The 16,860-nt window shown below is 55.6% G+C and overlaps 2 protein-coding genes across 2 annotated transcripts; one reads left to right on the top strand and one right to left on the bottom strand.

Annotated features, from left to right (window-relative positions):
• The first annotated feature begins 462 nt into the window (after positions 1–462).
• Positions 463–7,762, top strand: LOC115545713 (serine/arginine repetitive matrix protein 1). Its single transcript, XM_030359120.1, has 6 exons — positions 463–1,880; positions 2,082–2,269; positions 2,814–2,916; positions 5,472–5,525; positions 5,764–5,877; positions 6,992–7,762. The coding sequence occupies exons 1-6, from the start codon at positions 681–683 to the stop codon at positions 7,232–7,234; spliced, it is 1,902 nt and encodes a 633-aa protein (XP_030214980.1). The 5' UTR covers positions 463–680; the 3' UTR covers positions 7,235–7,762.
• A 4,094-nt stretch (positions 7,763–11,856) lies between these two features.
• On the bottom strand, positions 11,857–16,422 carry plin6 (perilipin 6). The gene is made up of 3 exons (XM_030357674.1): positions 16,234–16,422; positions 15,086–15,352; positions 11,857–13,224 (listed from the first exon to the last, which is right to left on the bottom strand). The coding sequence occupies exons 2-3, from the start codon at positions 15,326–15,328 to the stop codon at positions 12,403–12,405; spliced, it is 1,065 nt and encodes a 354-aa protein (XP_030213534.1). The 5' UTR covers positions 15,329–15,352; positions 16,234–16,422; the 3' UTR covers positions 11,857–12,402.
• Positions 16,423–16,860: the final 438 nt, after the last annotated feature.

Here is a 16,860-nt window from a genome sequence, read left to right as displayed (position 1 = left end):
CACCGGCCAACCGCCGACCGGCCAACCGCCGACCGGCCAACCGCAGACCGGCCAACCGCAGACCGGCCAACAGCAGTCCAGCATTGTTGGATCGAGCCTTCAGAGCTCCAGCCATTATTATTTTGGGTCAGGCCATCAAAGCCAATCGCAGACAGGTCGAGCCCCCACCACCTCGGTGTGGACCCCTGCAGGCCTCCTTCAGGTCCACATCCAGGCCCCGTCCGGTCACTCACACATCACTCACTCTGACGGGTCCTTGGTGGTACCAAACGCACCGCCTCTACCGCCGACACCTTCTGCAGATCTCCCCCCGGGCGCAGTACCACCCACCGTGGCCAACCCGCCCAACCAGCCCCCCTACTGCGTGCTCCCCGTCGGGACCACCTTCTACCCCATCCTGTCTTCTGCATTGAGCGGCTTCCTCAAGGACAAGACGGGCGGCCCGGTGGGCGGGCCGGGCCAGAAGGTCATCATGTTGGGGGCGCCCATCACGTCCACCACCCCCACGGTGGTGTTAGACTCTGACACCCCGGTGAAAAGAAAACCGGGGCGGCCCAAGAACTCTTCCTACCACGCTCTCTGTAAACAAGTCACTCAGACCATAGCGCCGTCGGCGGTGGATCCCGCCACGCCGCTGGCCTTCCCCTGGGGCGGCTTCCCCTCCAGGGGCGCCGGCCGTGATGCAGAGGCACCCGCCGGGCACCCGACTCAGAACCAGATCCAACCTGTCACTGAGGAGCCCAGGCCGCCACCCCCTCCCCCATCAGAACGACCCTTGGCTGAGAACCAGATCCAACCGGTCACTGAGGAGCCCAGGCCGCCACCCCCTCCCCCATCAGAACGACCCTTGGCTGAGAACCAGATCCAACCGGTCACTGAGGAGCCCAGGCCGCCACCCCCTCCCCCATCAGAGCGACCCTTGGCTGAGAACCAGATCCAACCGGTCACTAAGGAGCCCAGGCCGCCACCCCCTCCCCCATCAGATCAGCCCTTGGCTGAGAACCAGATCCAACCGGTCACTGAGGAGCCCAGGCCGCCACCCCCCCCCCCCATCAGAGCGGCAGACCCCACCCCCCTACTGGTGGGGTCGCAACTCCTCGAGGGTTAACCAGGTCAGGGACCAGAACCCCCTTCTGTACCAGATCATCCTGGATAGTTTCTCTAGCAGTAGCAGTAACGCCGGAGACTCCTTAACCTCTGACCCCGAGCGTGAACAGCCCAGCTCGGACCCCAGAGGGACCCCGCCCTCCCCAGAGGCTCCGCCCCCGACCACCAGGACGGTGAAGGCCCTGGCAGACTCCTCCAGTCGGGGCCCGGAGGAGCGTCTGTGGGCCCCCAACATCCAGGAGAACGAGCTGACCTCCACCGTGTCCGACCCCGCGCCCCCGGGGGACGTCTCCCCCGGTTTTCCCATAGGATTGTGGCCCCGGGTGTCCGAGGGCTCCCCTCCGTCCCCCCGGGCCGAGGGCCCCTCGGACCCCCGGGGGCACAATCGGCCAGCGTACCCCGGCGTGCAGGAAGCGCCCCCCGCCGATCCTCACGGAGCGGGCTGGGCGCAGACGGCCGGAGCTTCAGCCGAGGACCCGGCCGGTCCTGAGACCCCAGGAGGGGAGCTGGTGGCCCCACGGCCGCCGGGGGAGGGCGCCGGGCGGGCGGCGCCGGGCCCCTGCAGCCGGGCGGCGCCGGGCCCCTGCAGCCGGGCGGCGTCGGGCCCCTGCAGCCGGGCGGCGTCGGGCCCCTGCAGCCTGTGGCCGGTGGTGTCTCTGTACCGGCTGCCCCTGTCGGCGGGCGCTCCCGGCTGCCCGACTCCCCGCTACCGTCTCCACGCCGGAGACACGGAGCAGGAGATGTTCCTGGAGGAGTTGATGGACGACGACCTGGTAGGGAATGTTCTGATCCATCCCTGGAGGGGGTTTGGGGGTCCCACGACCCACTAGCCCCCCGCTGTGGCCCAGTATGGTACGACCCACTCGTCCCCCGCTGTGGCCCAGTATGGTACGACCCACTCGTCCCCCGCTGTGGGCCAGTATGGTACGACCCACGGTACCGAGGAGCTGACCCCAGACCCTTCTGTGTTGCAGCCCCGTGACGAGGAGCAGGACTCCTACCTCCAGCCTCTGTCATCGCCCGGGTCCCCTGAGGGCCCCCCGGCCCCTGGGTCCCTGGCGCCCTGCGCGTGCTGCCACGCCCTGTCCTGCGACGCCGCCTGTAGCCGGTGTGAGCGCAGCTTCCACGGCGCCTGCCACGTCCCCCCCGGGGCCCTCTCCGGGTAAGAGCGCTCTGTCTGGAGGTCCCGTGTCTCCGGGCCCCATCAGAGGGGTCCGCCGCCGTCTGGGGCCGTCTGGGGCCAGTCCCTGCTCCCCCCCTCCTGGGTGGTGGCGGGTTGAGTGGGCGGGGTTATCTGAGGGAGAACCTGAATGCACCGGCATGTACCGGTGCATGGTGTCGGGGCCCCTGACACCAGGACCCCCGTGGTGGGGGGGCCCCTGACACCAGGACCCCCGTGGTGGGGGGGTCTCTGACACCAGGACCCCCGTGGTGGGGGGGCCCCTGACACCACGACCCCCGTGGTGGGGGGGCCCCTGACACCACGACCCCCGTGGTGGGGGGGGCCTCTGACACCAGGACCCCCGTGGTGGGGGGGCCCCTGACACCAGGACCCCCGTGGTGGGGGGGGCCTCTGACACCAGGACCCCCTGTGGGGGTCTCAGTCCCATGTTTCAGTATTTTCTGAGTTGGTTTGTTGGATCCTAAAGGTGTAGTCCGTGTTCCCGCCCTCTCCTCAACGTCTCCTCCGCTGGTTCTGACTGTAGGCCGGAGTGGGTTTGCTCGCTGTGCCAGGACCTGTCGGACCCCAGAGACCCCTACGCCTCAGAGAGGCGCTACACACCCTGCCTGAGCCTGCTGGAGCAGCGGGTACGAGGCACCGCCCCACACCAGAACCTAGAACACACACCAGAACCTAGAACCACACACCAGAACCCAGAACCACACACCAGAACCTAGAACCACACACCAGAACCTAGAACACACACCAGAACCTAGAACCACACACCAGAACCAAGAACACACACCAGAACCTAGAACACACACCAGAACCCAGAACCACACACCAGAACCTAGAACCACACACCAGAACCTAGAACACACACTCTGGACCTAGAACACACACCCGAACCTAGAACCACACCAGAACCCAGAACCACACACCAGAACCTAGAACACACACCAGAACCTAGAACACACACCAGAACCTAGAACCACACACCAGAACCCAGAACCACACACCAGAACCTAGAACCACACACCAGAACCTAGAACACACACCAGAACCTAGAACACACACCAGAACCTAGAACACACACCAGAACCTAGAACACACACCAGAACCTAGAACACACACCAGAACCCAAAACCACACACCAGAACCTAGAACACACACCAGAACCTAGAACACACAGAACCTAGAACCACACACCAGAACCCAGAACCACACACCAGAACCTAGAACACACACCAGAACCTAGAACACACACCAGAACCTAGAACACACACCAGAACCTAGAACACACACCAGAACCTAGAACACACACCAGAACCTAGAACACACACCAGAACCTAGAACACACACCAGAACCTAGAACCACACACCAGAACCTAGAACCACACACCAGAACCTAGAACCACACACCAGAACCTAGAACCACACACCAGAACCTAGAACACACACTCTGGACCTAGAACACACACTCTGGACCTAGAACACACACCAGAACCTAGAACACACACCAGAACCTAGAACACACACCAGAACCTAGAAGACACCAGAACCTAGAACACACACCAGAACCTAGAACCACACACCAGAACCTAGAACCACACACCAGAACCTAGAACCACACACCAGAACCTAGAACACACACCAGAACCTAGAACCACACACCAGAACCTAGAACCACACACCAGAACCTAGAACCACACACCAGAACCTAGAACACACACTCTGGACCTAGAACCACACACCAGAACCTAGAACCACACTCTGGACCTAGAACCACACACCAGAACCTAGAACACACACCAGAACCTAGAACACACACTCTGGACCTAGAACCACACACCAGAACCTAGAACACACACCAGAACCTAGAACACACACCAGAATCTAGAACACACACCAGAACCTAGAACACACACCAGAACCTAGAACCACACACTCTGGACCTAGAACCACACACCAGAACCTAGAACCACACTCTGAACCTAGAACCACACACCAGAACCTAGAACCACACTCTGGACCTAGAACCACACACCAGAACCTAGAACACACACCAGAAACTAGAACACACACCAGAACCTAGAACCACACACTCTGGACCTAGAACCACACACTCTGGACTTAGAACACACACCAGAACCTAGAACCACACACCAGAACCTAGAACCACACACCAGAACCTAGAACACACACTCTTGACCTAGAACACACACCAGAACCTAGAACCACACACCAGAACCTAGAACCACACTCTGGACCTAGAACACACACCAGAACCTAGAACCACACTCTGGACCTAGAACACACACCAGAACCTAGAACCACACACCAGAACCTAGAACCACACACCAGAACCTAGAAAACACACTCTGGACCTAGAACACACACTCTGGACCTAGAACACACACCAGAACCTAGAACCACACACCAGAACCTAGAACCACACACCAGAACCTAGAACCACACACCAGAACCTAGAACCACACACCAGAACCTAGAACCACACACCAGAACCTAGAACCACACACCAGAACCTAGAAAACACACTCTGGACCTAGAACACACACTCTGGACCTAGAACACACACCAGAACCTAGAACCACACACCAGAACCTAGAACCACACACCAGAACCTAGAACCACACACCAGAACCTAGAACCACACACCAGAACCTAGAACCACACACCAGAACCTAGAACCACACACCAGAACCTAGAACACACACTCTGGACCGAGAACACACACCAGAACCTAGAACCTCACACCAGAACCTAGAACCACACACCAGAACCTAGAACACACTCTGGATCTAGAACACACACCAGAACCTAGAACCACACACCAGAACCTAGAACCACACACCAGAACCTAGAACCACACACCAGAACCTAGAACCACACACCAGAACCTAGAACACACACTCTGGACCTAGAACACACACTCTGGACCTAGAACACACACTCTGGACCTAGAACACACACCAGCTCTGGTCCTCTGATGTAGACGTGAGGCTGACGCGGTGTAGACGTGAGGCTGACGCGGTGTAGACGTGAGGCCGGCGTTGTGTAGACGTGAGGCCGGCGTTGTGTAGACGTGAGGCCGACGTTGTGTAGACGTGAGGCCGGCGTTGTGTAGACGTGAGGCCGACGTTGTGTAGACGTGAGGCTGACGTTGCTCCTCTCCCAACAGAAGTGTGAGTGCGTGCTGCTGTCCCTGCTGTGCCAGCTGGGAGACCCCACAGAGGTATTCCAACAGTCAGGTCTTTGATGGACATTCTTTATCTGACCAGCAGCCAAGAAAACTTAAACCATTTGTTTTATAATGATCCGTTAACTGCAACACTAAGCAAAATAATGATTATTGGTACTTGATAAAGTGCTTAATGGATCATCCTAATTAGACGAGATCCATGGCTGCCGAGCGCCGGTAGTGTGTGACCACGGGGCGGTGGGGCTGAGGGTAAAGGTGTTGTGTTCTTCAGGCTCTGGCTCTGGTCCAGAAGCGGCTCTGTCACCTGAAGAACCCCCCCTACAGAACCTCCTTAGAGCTCATCACCGACCTCCAGCTGGCTGTGGACCTCCACACCCCCTCAGAGGTACCCCCCTCACCCCCTCAGAGGTACCCCCCTCACCCCCTCACCCCCTCAGAGGTACCCCCTCACCCCCTCAGAGGTACCCCCTCACCCCCTCAGAGGTAACCCCCTCACCCCCTCCCTCCCCCTCAGAGGTACCCCCCTCACCCCCTCACCCCCTCAGAGGTACCCCCCCCCCCCTCACCCCCTCAGAGGTACCCCCTCACCCCCTCAGGGGTAACCCCCTCACCCCCTCAGAGGTAACCCCCTCACCCCCTCCCTCCCCCTCAGAGGTACCCCCCTCACCCCCTCACCCCCTCAGAGGTACCCCCCCCCCTCACCCCCTCAGAGGTAACCCCCTCACCCCCTCCCTCCCCCTCAGAGGTAACCCCCTCACCCCCTCAGAGGTACCCCCCTCACCCCCTCAGAGGTACCCCCCTCACCCCCTCCCTCCCCCTCAGGGGTACCCCCCTCCCTCCCTCCCCCACAGAGGTACCCCCCTCCCTCCCTCCCTCCCCCACAGAGGTACCCCCCAACCCCCCTCCCTCCCTCCCCCACAGAGGTACCCCCCCTCCCTCCCCCACAGAGGTACCCCCCTCCCTCCCCCCCCCCACTCCCCCACAGAGGTACCCCCCCCCCTCCCTCCCCCCCCCCCACTCCCCCACAGAGGTACCCCCCCCCCTCCCTCCCCATAGAGGTACCCCCCTCCCTCCCTCCCCCACAGAGGTACCCCCCTCCCCCCCTCCCCCACAGAGGTAACCCCCCCCAATCCCCCTCCCTCCCTCCCTCCCTCCCCCCCCCCCCCACTCCCCCACAGAGGTACCCCCCTCCCTCCCTCCCCCAGAGAGGTAACCCCCCTCCCTCCCTCCCTCCCTCCCTCCCTCCCTCCCTCCCCCAGAGAGGTAACCCCCCCTCCCTCCCTCCCTCCCCCAGAGAGGTAACCCCCCTCCCTCCCTCCCTCCCTCCCCCAGAGAGGTAACCCCCCCCCAACCTCCCTCCAGCCCTCCCCTCCCTCCCTCCCCCAGAGAGGTAACCCCCCTCCCTCCCTCCCTCCCTCCCCCAGAGAGGTAACCCCTCCCCAACCTCCCTCCAGCCCTCCCCTCCCTCCCTTCAGCTCCCGGCTGTGTCTCCCCTCTAGGACGCAGAGCCCAGCCTGTGGGAGGGGCTCCAGCTGACTGCTCTGCTGGGCGTCGACCCCGACCCCTCCCTGAGGGACCCCCAGCAGCCAGCCAGCCCCCTCGGAGACCCGGGGCCCGGCCGGGACGCCGACCGGGAGGAGAGGGCGGCGCATGGCAGGGGCCGCCCGACGAAGAGGTCAAGGGTCACGGGGAGGGACCTGAGGGCCAACGGCTCAAAGTCCGGCAAGAGGAGGAGGACGTAGAGGGGCACCTAGAGGACCTGGGGGCCCCTAGAGGACCAGGGGCCTCTAGAGGACCAGGGGCCACAGGAGGGTCTGGGGGCCCATAGAGGACATGGGGCCCCTGCAGGGGCCTGAGGACCAGGGGTCTGAGGACCAGGGGCCTGAGGACCAGGGGGTCTGAGGACCAGGGGGCCTGAGGACCAGGGGGTCTGAGGACCAGCCGGTACTACCTCGATTGGACCGATCTTTTGTTCCCTTGTCCCTGTGACTCCGAACTTGAACCCTGGTGCTGGGTGTGAGCGCTGGTCTGCTCTGTGAAGGACCCGTTCACACTCCTCCTGGCACCTCAGCTGATTGTATTTGTGCCGGCATTCTATTGTTTACGATGGGCAGAGGACCTAGACCTGAGCCCAGAGATCTGGGTGTGGGCGAAGTCCTGAAGTGGGTCAACGGTGGATCCTGGTTTTGTTCGTCCGGCTAAACGCTCAGGGAACTGTTCCGTTATCGACGACTGTTTTCATACTAATAAATATATATTTTCAGACCAAATCGGAGGTTTCTCATTATTTAACTTTTGATATAAAATACAGTCTGCCCTCTTCCTGCAGACTAAAGCACATTGTTTCACAGATCTACATTCATGTAGTTTATCTCAGTGACCAGGTTACATTGCAGATGACATCCCTTTTATTTGTATTGTACTAATTCACAGTGGCCTACATGACAACTCTCCCCTTAAGGAGCAAGGGAGAATCCTTCAGGGTACCATCGGAGAGCAGGTACAACCAAGGTACCACCGGGGGACCATCGGGGGACCACACTTGGACCCGTAGACTTAAAGGCAGTTGCTATCCACGGCCAGCAGGGGGCAGTAGAGTAGCATTAGTGGAGATGTTTAGGTTAAGCGTAAGTATGCACCCTTTTTATTTGATACAACAGGATTGACTCAACTGCATTCATGTATAAATATATTAAAATCCACTAACAAAAAATGTCTTCCTTCTACTCAGGACAGCAGAGACATACTCGTTCATATTTGGTGTTAGGAGTCTTTTATTTCAAGCCTCTGTTTATATTGGAGTTTATCTAGGCTGTCTTTACCGCCTATTGTACTTTCAGGAGCATAAGTTCTGACCTTAGTTCTGTTCATCTGGTTAAAGAGCAGAGATGGGGTTCTCAGTACTTTCATGCCGTGACCCAAGTGGATGTTCCTTTGACCCCTGGACCCACCATAGCATACGTGCAGTCAAATAAACAATACATTACCAGGCATGTTTGTATACATGTATGTATGTCTCTGTCTGCATGTACGTATGTCTCTGTCTTTATCCATGTATGTATTTATGCATGTATGTATGTACTCTTGCAGTATGTTTTTACATACACATAAAAACATTACTGATACTCTAATGGTCTCTACTACTGCTCTATTTGTCTCTGCTGCTGTGAACTTGTTGGTCCATTCATCCTCATCTTGAATCGTTGTCTCTTCAGGCTTTTTCTTTCTCTGTGACTTAGAGATTCCAGAGGGTCTGGATTAGGGCTGCAGGATATATCGGCTATGCACGATATATCGATATAATTTCCAAGGGGATACAAGATTTGACAATATCGTTTATATCGATAAGCGTTAAAATGGTCAGTTTCCCCCTCAAGCGTCTGCAGCGCTTGCCTTGGAGACTGTGAGCGCGACCCCTCCCCCTCCCACTCTGTCTTTCCGAACGTGCCGTGTGCAAAGACGCCTCATTCCCGCCCCCGCCGCCCCCTCACAACACAACAAGCATGGATGATACCCGTAAAGAAAACGAGACGGCGGCGGGAGACGAAATTGTTACAAAAAGGAGAAACAACGGCTCCATAATGTGGAAATAGTTCGGGTTTAAAAAATACAGATGAGCAGCAGCTGCAGGTCATCTGTAGAGAGTGTAGCAAAACCGTTGAGACTAAAAGTGGAAGCACGACAAATCTGTTCCACCATTTACAGCAGCGGCACAAAGTGCAGTATGAGGAATGCGTAAAACTCCGTGGCTGTGCTGCTGCATCACCGGCGCGACAGTTTCTTCTGCCCCGAAACCAGGGCCGGCGCTCGGCAAATGTGTTGGGGGCGCCCTCTGGTGACGCTCTTAATTAATTAATTAAAATATACGAAACAAGCAAAATGAAACCAAACATGTTCCCAAATGGAACGGAGAAGGGAGGGGGCGGGGGATTAAAGTTACGGCGCACTGAAACCCTCACCGTAGTACGCAGGACAATGCGACGAAGCCAATGCTCTTAATGGTAGTTAATGTGTGTAACCTACAGCTTTATATTGTTTTGCATAGGTGATTATTTTGTGAAGAAGGTGAAAAACATGTTCACTTTTTTAAACATGTTCACTCAATTCTGTTGAAAATAACGATAAGAAATCACATGTTGCAGTAATACTGACCTATGTTTTAATAAAAGTGCTTGCAAGATCTCACATTTGGCTTTTGACTTACAAAAAAAACTCTAGAAAATATCGAGATATATATCGTATATCGCCATTCAGCCAAAAAATATCGGGATATCATATTTTGCCCATATCGTGCAGCCCTAGTCTGGATGTGAATGTGTCTGTTCTTCTCGGGTTTGATGGTCTTCTTGCAGTGTTTGAGTGGCTTACAGTACTGTAGATATTTCCTAGTTCTGGGAAGCGTAGAGCTTCTATTGGTGCTGTAGACGTGTTTCAGGTTTGACATGTGTATGTGGTCTGTACGACTGTACACTCTTTACCAAACGAAATGTGGACATTTCATTTTTTGTGCTTGTTATCTAATTTTTTCAATTTGGGTTCCACCACAGTCCTCTGAAACATAATACAGTGGATGTCTTCAGATAGTGTGGGAGATAGCCAGAGGCAGGGGGACCCTATGTCTAGCTGCTCTGCTACGGGCCGTCCTATGGAGCTCTGATCTCTGCTACCAACACACCATCTGTCTCATCCCACCCCCTTCGTTGATTGCTTCCCTCCCTGTCCTTATGTTTCTCCTTTCTCTGGTCACTCAATATTAGGCTATTTTTTATTTTTTGTTAATAGTATAATATTAGATTCAAGTCTACGTCAATAGTAATAATGATACTATATGATAATAGTATAATATTAGATTCTAGTCTACTTCCATATACATAATGATGCTCAGTGATAATAGTATAACCCTAGCTCCAAGGCCACTAGGCTTTGATCACTAATATCAGACTAGTTCAGAGGAAGTGTTGGTGGGGATGAAGGGATCGGACCAACAATTTGGGAATCACTGGTCTCCCTTTCTATAGCCGAGCACCAGTAGGCTAACAGTTGAGTATCATTATCTCTTGTTGTTCATTTCAGAATCTCTTCATATTTGCAATGTGTCATAATTAAAACACGAGGTCTTGTGAACGCTCATGTGTTCTAGGAAGTGTGTTTTAACGAGCGTGCCCGCCCCTCCGGGTTGAGGGCTGAGCCACTTCTCAAAACTCTTCTTCGAAAGACCGCAGACCTTCCTCGAAGTTTGCGATGACGCGTTGATCACCATCTCATCCATCATCTCCAGGATGAGGTCTGGAACAATGTTCAATAGACGTGGGTGGGAACCATGCTGATGATTCATTGATAAAATACCAGTATTTTATAATGGTTCTCATGTATCAAAACTAAAACTACTTTGATGCTGTAATGGTCACTTGATGGCTAGCGGTATAACACAGGAAATTACGCCTCACAAAGAAAACAGTATATGTGGTGTTTTAAATGGTTATGGCTATGATGGAATATGGAGTCATTGATTTCTGGCATGCTGATTACTTTGAATGAATTACATCTCAATTCTGTGCCTAAGCGAAGTACCTGGGACTTGTGTCAAGTACGTTGGACCTCGGTCGGAAAGGAGGTAAAGTATTGCTGGTCCTTAAACCATCGTCCTGTACCTGACTGTTAACCCACAGCTGCTGTAACCGTGACGATTATCTTGATGATGTAAGGTCATCTCTTGGGTTCTGATTACAGCGACCTCCGTAAGATGGGGATGAATTATGGATGAGGCGCGCTATGGGAAACACTGCTGTATGGACGTTGGCTGATGGCTGCTAACGAAGAAGAAGAACTGGGTCAGAAGAGGAATTCACAGACTGAGTTCGGATGTCTTATATGATGTCAGATGTTGATGTATAAATAAGACATGAGAGGAAAGTCAAACGGACTTGGAACCAATGTTTCATTTGTAGATGTATATACTTCATATCAATGTATGACTGTATGTATGTATGCACCGATGTATATACTCTTGCAGTATGTATGTATTTACATAAACAAACAAACATTACTGATACTCTATCTCTGCTGCTGTGAGCTGGTTGGTACATTCATCCTCATCTTGAATCGTTGTCTCTTCAAGCGTTTTCTTTCTCTGTGACTTCCAGAGATTCCAGAAAGAGTCCGAGTTCAGCGCCGTTAGATTGTGAATGTCTTCATGTAATGTTGGGCATTTGATGGATTATTAATGACGGAAGGCAAAACCACCCCAACCTTCTCATCTCCATAATCAAAGTGTACAGATTGTGTGCGCATGTCACAAAAGTACATCTTGGGTAGAAGTGAAGACTAAAATTTGTCAGTTTGACATTAACCAGGCTTTTAAAAGTGCTTTCTGTGAGTAGAACATTTATTCTGTGGTTCATTATTAAATTAAAGGCAGTAGAACATGGAAACGGTTAATATTGCAATTTTATTTTTAAATACATACACTCTGAAGCCACAGTTGACATCAGTGAGCGACTGCCGTCAATAAGCCTCCATTCGTATCCCCTTACTAACACATCCTCTGGCTGCTTCTGCTAGAAACATCACATGACCTGATGAACTGAACGTATAATATCTGTATTTACTGAAAACATCCCTATAGTAAATAGTTGTATTCAGGAGTTTAAGGTGGTTCAAAGGTGGAGCTCTGGATGCGTGTTGAGGATCACAGTGTTGTGTTCCTACCCCGTCACCACGGACAACACGACACTGAGCCCCAACGACTGGTTGAGGCTCTAAGCTAATCGACCCATATGCCTGTTGACAAAGGCACCCCCTCCTCTCCCTCCTCCTCTTCCTCCTCCTCTTCCTCCCCTCCCAGCACTTGCACATCCTGCTGTGGAGGTGGGGGGCCCCACCGCAGTGGGCCCCTCAGTCTCCGGCCTCCTCAGTCTTCGTCCTCCTCCTCCTCCTCCTCCTTGTCCTGCTCCGCAGGCAGGGCGGGGCTCAGGTACTGTAGGAGGGGGCTGAGCAGCACATCGATGGCGGACGGCCTTCGCTGGGCGGTAACGGGAGGGCGATCCTCCTCAGCCTCCTCATCCTCCTCCTGCACCTCCTCCTTCAGCTCCTCCACCTCCTCCTTCAGCTCCTCCTCCACCTCCTCCTCCTCGGCCAGCCTGGCCCCCTCCTCCTCCTCCTCCTCCTCCTCGTCCTCGTCCTCCTCCTTGTCCTGCTCCGCGGGCAGGGCGGGGCTCAGGTACTGTAGGATGGGGCTGAGCAGCACCTCGATGGCGGACGGTCTCCGCTGGGCGGTAACCGGAGGGCGCTCCTCCTCAGCCACCTCCTTCTCCTCCGCCACCCCGGCCCCCTCGGCCTCGGGGACCAGGGCCCCGGCCCCGCCCTGGTCCGCCGGGCCGGTGGGGCTCAGGTAGTCGAAGGCCTTCTGGCCCTGGGACACGAACTGTAGGATGGGGCTGAGCAGCAGCTCGGTGGCAGAGGGCCTGCGCTGAGGGGTGACGGGGGGGCACTTCCCGGGGTCCGGGCCCCCGCCGTTGGGCATGCCGGGCGTGGCCGCGCCGGCCCCCTGGGGGTTGGCGGCGCTGCCGGAGCCCAGCCGCGCCCGGGAGTACAGGCTCTTGCGGCGGCGTGGCCGGCCGTCCATGGCCTTGAGGAACAGGCTGCTGGTGGAGTCGCGGCGCGGGGCGATCTGGGTGGTGAAGCGCTCCTGGTTCAGGAAGTCCTCCACGTCCTGGTCGCTAGGCTGCTGCAGCTGGGGGGGTGTCAGGAGGGAAGGCTTTGAGACTGGGGCTGGTAAGGCTACGAGACGGTTACTGGTAAGGCTACGAGACTGTTACTGGTAAGGCTACGAGATGGTTACTGGTAAGGCTACGAGACGGTTACTAGTAAGGCATTGAGACAGTTACTGGTAAGGCTACGAGACTGTTACTGGTAAGGCTTTGAGACTGGGACTGGTAAGGCTTTGAGACTGGGACTGGTAAGGCTTTGAGACTGTTACTGGTAAGGCTACGAGACTGTTACTGGTAAGGCTCTGAGACTGTTACTGGTAAGGCTTTGAGACTGGGACTGGTAAGGCTTTGAGACTGGGACTGTTAAGGCTTTGAGACTGGGACTGGTAAGGCTTTGAGACTGGGACTGTTAAGGCTTTGAGACTGGGACTGGTAAGGGCTACGAGACTGGGACAGTTAAGGCTTTGAGACTGGGACTGGTAAGGCTTTGAGACTGGGACTGTTAAGGCTTTGAGACTGGGACTGTTAAGGCTTTGAGACTGGGACTGTTAAGGCTTTGAGACTGGGACTGGTAAGGCTTTGAGACTGGGACTGTTAAGGCTTTGAGACTGGGACTGTTAAGGCTTTGAGACTGTTGCGTTGTTAAGGGCTTTAAGGCTGTTGCATCTGCGGTTCATTATTCAAATAACGTCAGTAAAACATGGATGGGGTTACTATTGCACTTTTATTTTTAAATACATACACTCTGAAACAAGCCACAGTTGACATCAGTGAGCTACTGCCGTCAATAAGCCTCCATTCTTATCCCCTTACTAACACATCCTCTGGCTGCTTCTGCTAGAAACATCACATGACCTGATGAACTGAACGTATAATATCTGTATTTACTGAAAACATCCCTACAGTACATTTGTATGCAAAGCTATATTCAGGAGTGTAAGATGGTTCAAAGGTCCACGTCTTGGTCGCTAGGCTGCTGCAGCTGAGACAGAGACAGAGCAGGTGTCAGGACTCAGGGCTTTGAGACCGTGTTAAGGCTTTGAGAGGGTAACAGTGTTAAGGCTTTGAGACTGTAACAGTGTTAAGGCTGAGAGGGTAACAGTGTTAAGGCTTTGGGACTGTAACAGTGTTAAGGCTTTGGGACTGTAACAGTGTTAAGGCTGAGAGGGTAACAGTGTTTAGGCTTTGGGACTGTAACAGTGTTAAGGCTTTGGGACTGTAACAGTGTTAAGGCTTTGGGACTGTAACAGTGTTAAGGCTTTGGGACTGTAACAGTGTTAAGGCTTTGGGACTGTAACAGTGTTAAGGCTGAGAGGGTAACAGTGTTAAGGCTGAGAGGGTAACAGTGTTAAGGCTTTGAGAGGGTAACAGTGTTAAGGCTTTGGGACTGTAACAGTGTTAAGGCTTTGAGAGGGTAACAGTGTTAAGGCTTTGAGACTGTAACAGTGTTAAGGCTTTGAGAGGGTAACAGTGTTAAGGCTTTGAGACTGTAACAGTGTTAAGGCTTTGGGACTGTAACAGTGTTAAGGCTTTGAGAGGGTAACAGTGTTAAGGCTTTGGGACTGTAACAGCGTTAAGGCTTTGGGACTGTACCAGCGTTAAGGCTTTGGGGCTGTAACAGTGTTAAGGCTTTGGGACTGTAACAGTGTTAAGGCTTTGAGAGGGTATCAGTGTTAAGGCTTTGGGACTGTAACAGCGTTAAGGCTTTGGGACTGTAACAGCGTTAAGGCTTTGGGGCTGTAACAGTGTTAAGGCTGAGACTGTTACAGTGTTAAGGCTTTGGGACTGTAACAGTGTTAAGGCTTTGAGAGGGTAACAGCGTTAAGGCTTTGGTACTGTAACAGTGTTCAGGCAGCAGTAACACGGGGGCGAGGATGGACTCACCATGGCGTACAGGGGGCTGGAGTTGATGAGGAACTGCAGCAGGACCATGGTGAGCTCCTGCAGGTCCACCAGGACCTCGGTGGCCCTGTGGGGCAGACCCCGGAGCTGGCCCACCAGGTCCAGCTCGGCCAGCAGGCCGGCCTGGGCCCGGACCTGGGTCAGGGCCAGGCCCCGCAGGGCCCCCGTCTGCAGCGCCAGCGCCGACAGGAACAGCTGCAGCTGACGGAGCTGCAAGCCCATCATGTCCACCACCCGGCCCAGACCCACCTAGAGGACCACCAGTACAGAACCAGTACATCAGTACTCACACCAGTACAGGCCCAGTACATCAGTACTGACAATGATACTACAATACAGGCCCAGTACTGAGTTGGTGATGTAGGTGTAGGTGGGGTGGATGGTGTAGGTGGGGTGGTGGTGGTGGTGGAGTTGGGGTGGATGGTGGAGGTGGAGGTGGGTTTGGGTGGAGGTCGTTAGATGGTGGAGGTGGGGGTCGTTGTGGAGGTGGGGTTGGGTGGAGGTCGGTAGAGGGTGTGGGTGGTGGTGGAGGTGGGTTTGGGTGGAGGTCGGTTGATGGTGTAGGTGGGGGAGGTGGTGGAGGTGGGGTGGTGGTGGAGGTGGAGGTGGGGTTGGGTGGAGGTCGGTTGATGGTGTAGGTGGGGGTGGTGGTGGAGGTGGAGGTGGGGTTTGGTAGAGGTCGGTTGATGGTGTAGGTGGGGGTGGTGGTGGAGGTGGGGTGGTGGTGGAGGTGGAGGTGGGGTTGGGTGGATGTCGGTAGAGAGTGTAGGTGGTGGTGGAGGTGGGTTTGGGTGGAGGTCGGTTGATGGTATAGGTGGGGGTGGAGGTGGGGGTGGAGGTGGGTTTGGGTGGAGGTCGGTTGATGTTCTAGGTGGGGGTGGTGGTGGAGGTGGGGTTGGGTGGAGGTCGGTTGATGGTGTAGGTGGGGGTGGTGGTGGAGGTGGGTTTGGCTGGAGGTCGGTAGAGGGTGTAGGTGGGGGTGGTGGTGGAGGTGGGGTGGTGGTGGAGGTGGAGGTGGGGGTGGTGGTGGAGGTCGGTAGAGGGTGGAGGTGGGGGTGGTGGTGTAGGTGGGGGTGGTGGTGGAGGTGGAGGTTGGTTTGGGTGGAGGTCGGTAGAGGGTGGAGCCTCACCCGGGCGGCCCTATCCTTCAGGCCCTGGGCCACGGTGGTCAGGGCGTCCCTCTGCCTCTGCAGCCGGTGGTAGAGCTGCAGGCTGAGCCGCAGCAGCAGCCCCCTGAAGCGCGTCCACAGCCCCGGCTCCTCCCCCTCATCCTGCTCCTCAAACTCCTGCACCCGGCGCTCCCACTCCAGGCCTGGGGGGAGGAGAGGAGGAGAGGAGGAGAGGAGGAGAGGAGAGGGGGAGAGGAGAGGAGAGGAGGAGAGGAGAGGAGAGGAGAGGAGAGGAGAGGAGAGGAGGAGGAGGAGGAGAGGAGAGGAGGAGAGGAGAGGAGAGGAGGAGGAGGAGGAGGGAGAGGAGGAGGAGAGGAGGAGGAGAGGAGGAGGAGGAGGAGGAGAGAGAGGAGAGGAAGGAGAGGAGAGGAGGGAGAGGAGAGGAGAGGAGGAGGAGAGGAGAGGAGAGGAGGAGAGGAGAGGAGAGGAGGAGGAGAGGAGAGGAGAGGAGGAGAGGGGAACACACAGTGAGGAGAGGAGGAGAGAGGAGAGAGGAGGAGAGAGGAGAGGAGAGAGGAGAGGAGGAGGAGAACGCAGAGGAGAGGAGGAGAGGGGAACACACAGTGAGGAGAGGAGGAGAGAGGGAGA

This window comes from Gadus morhua, chromosome 6 (genome assembly GCF_902167405.1).
Source record: "Gadus morhua chromosome 6, gadMor3.0, whole genome shotgun sequence".
Lineage (NCBI taxonomy): Eukaryota > Metazoa > Chordata > Actinopteri > Gadiformes > Gadidae > Gadus > Gadus morhua.
Note: the sequence above shows the minus strand (reverse complement) of the source record. Positions and strands in the feature narration are given on the sequence as shown.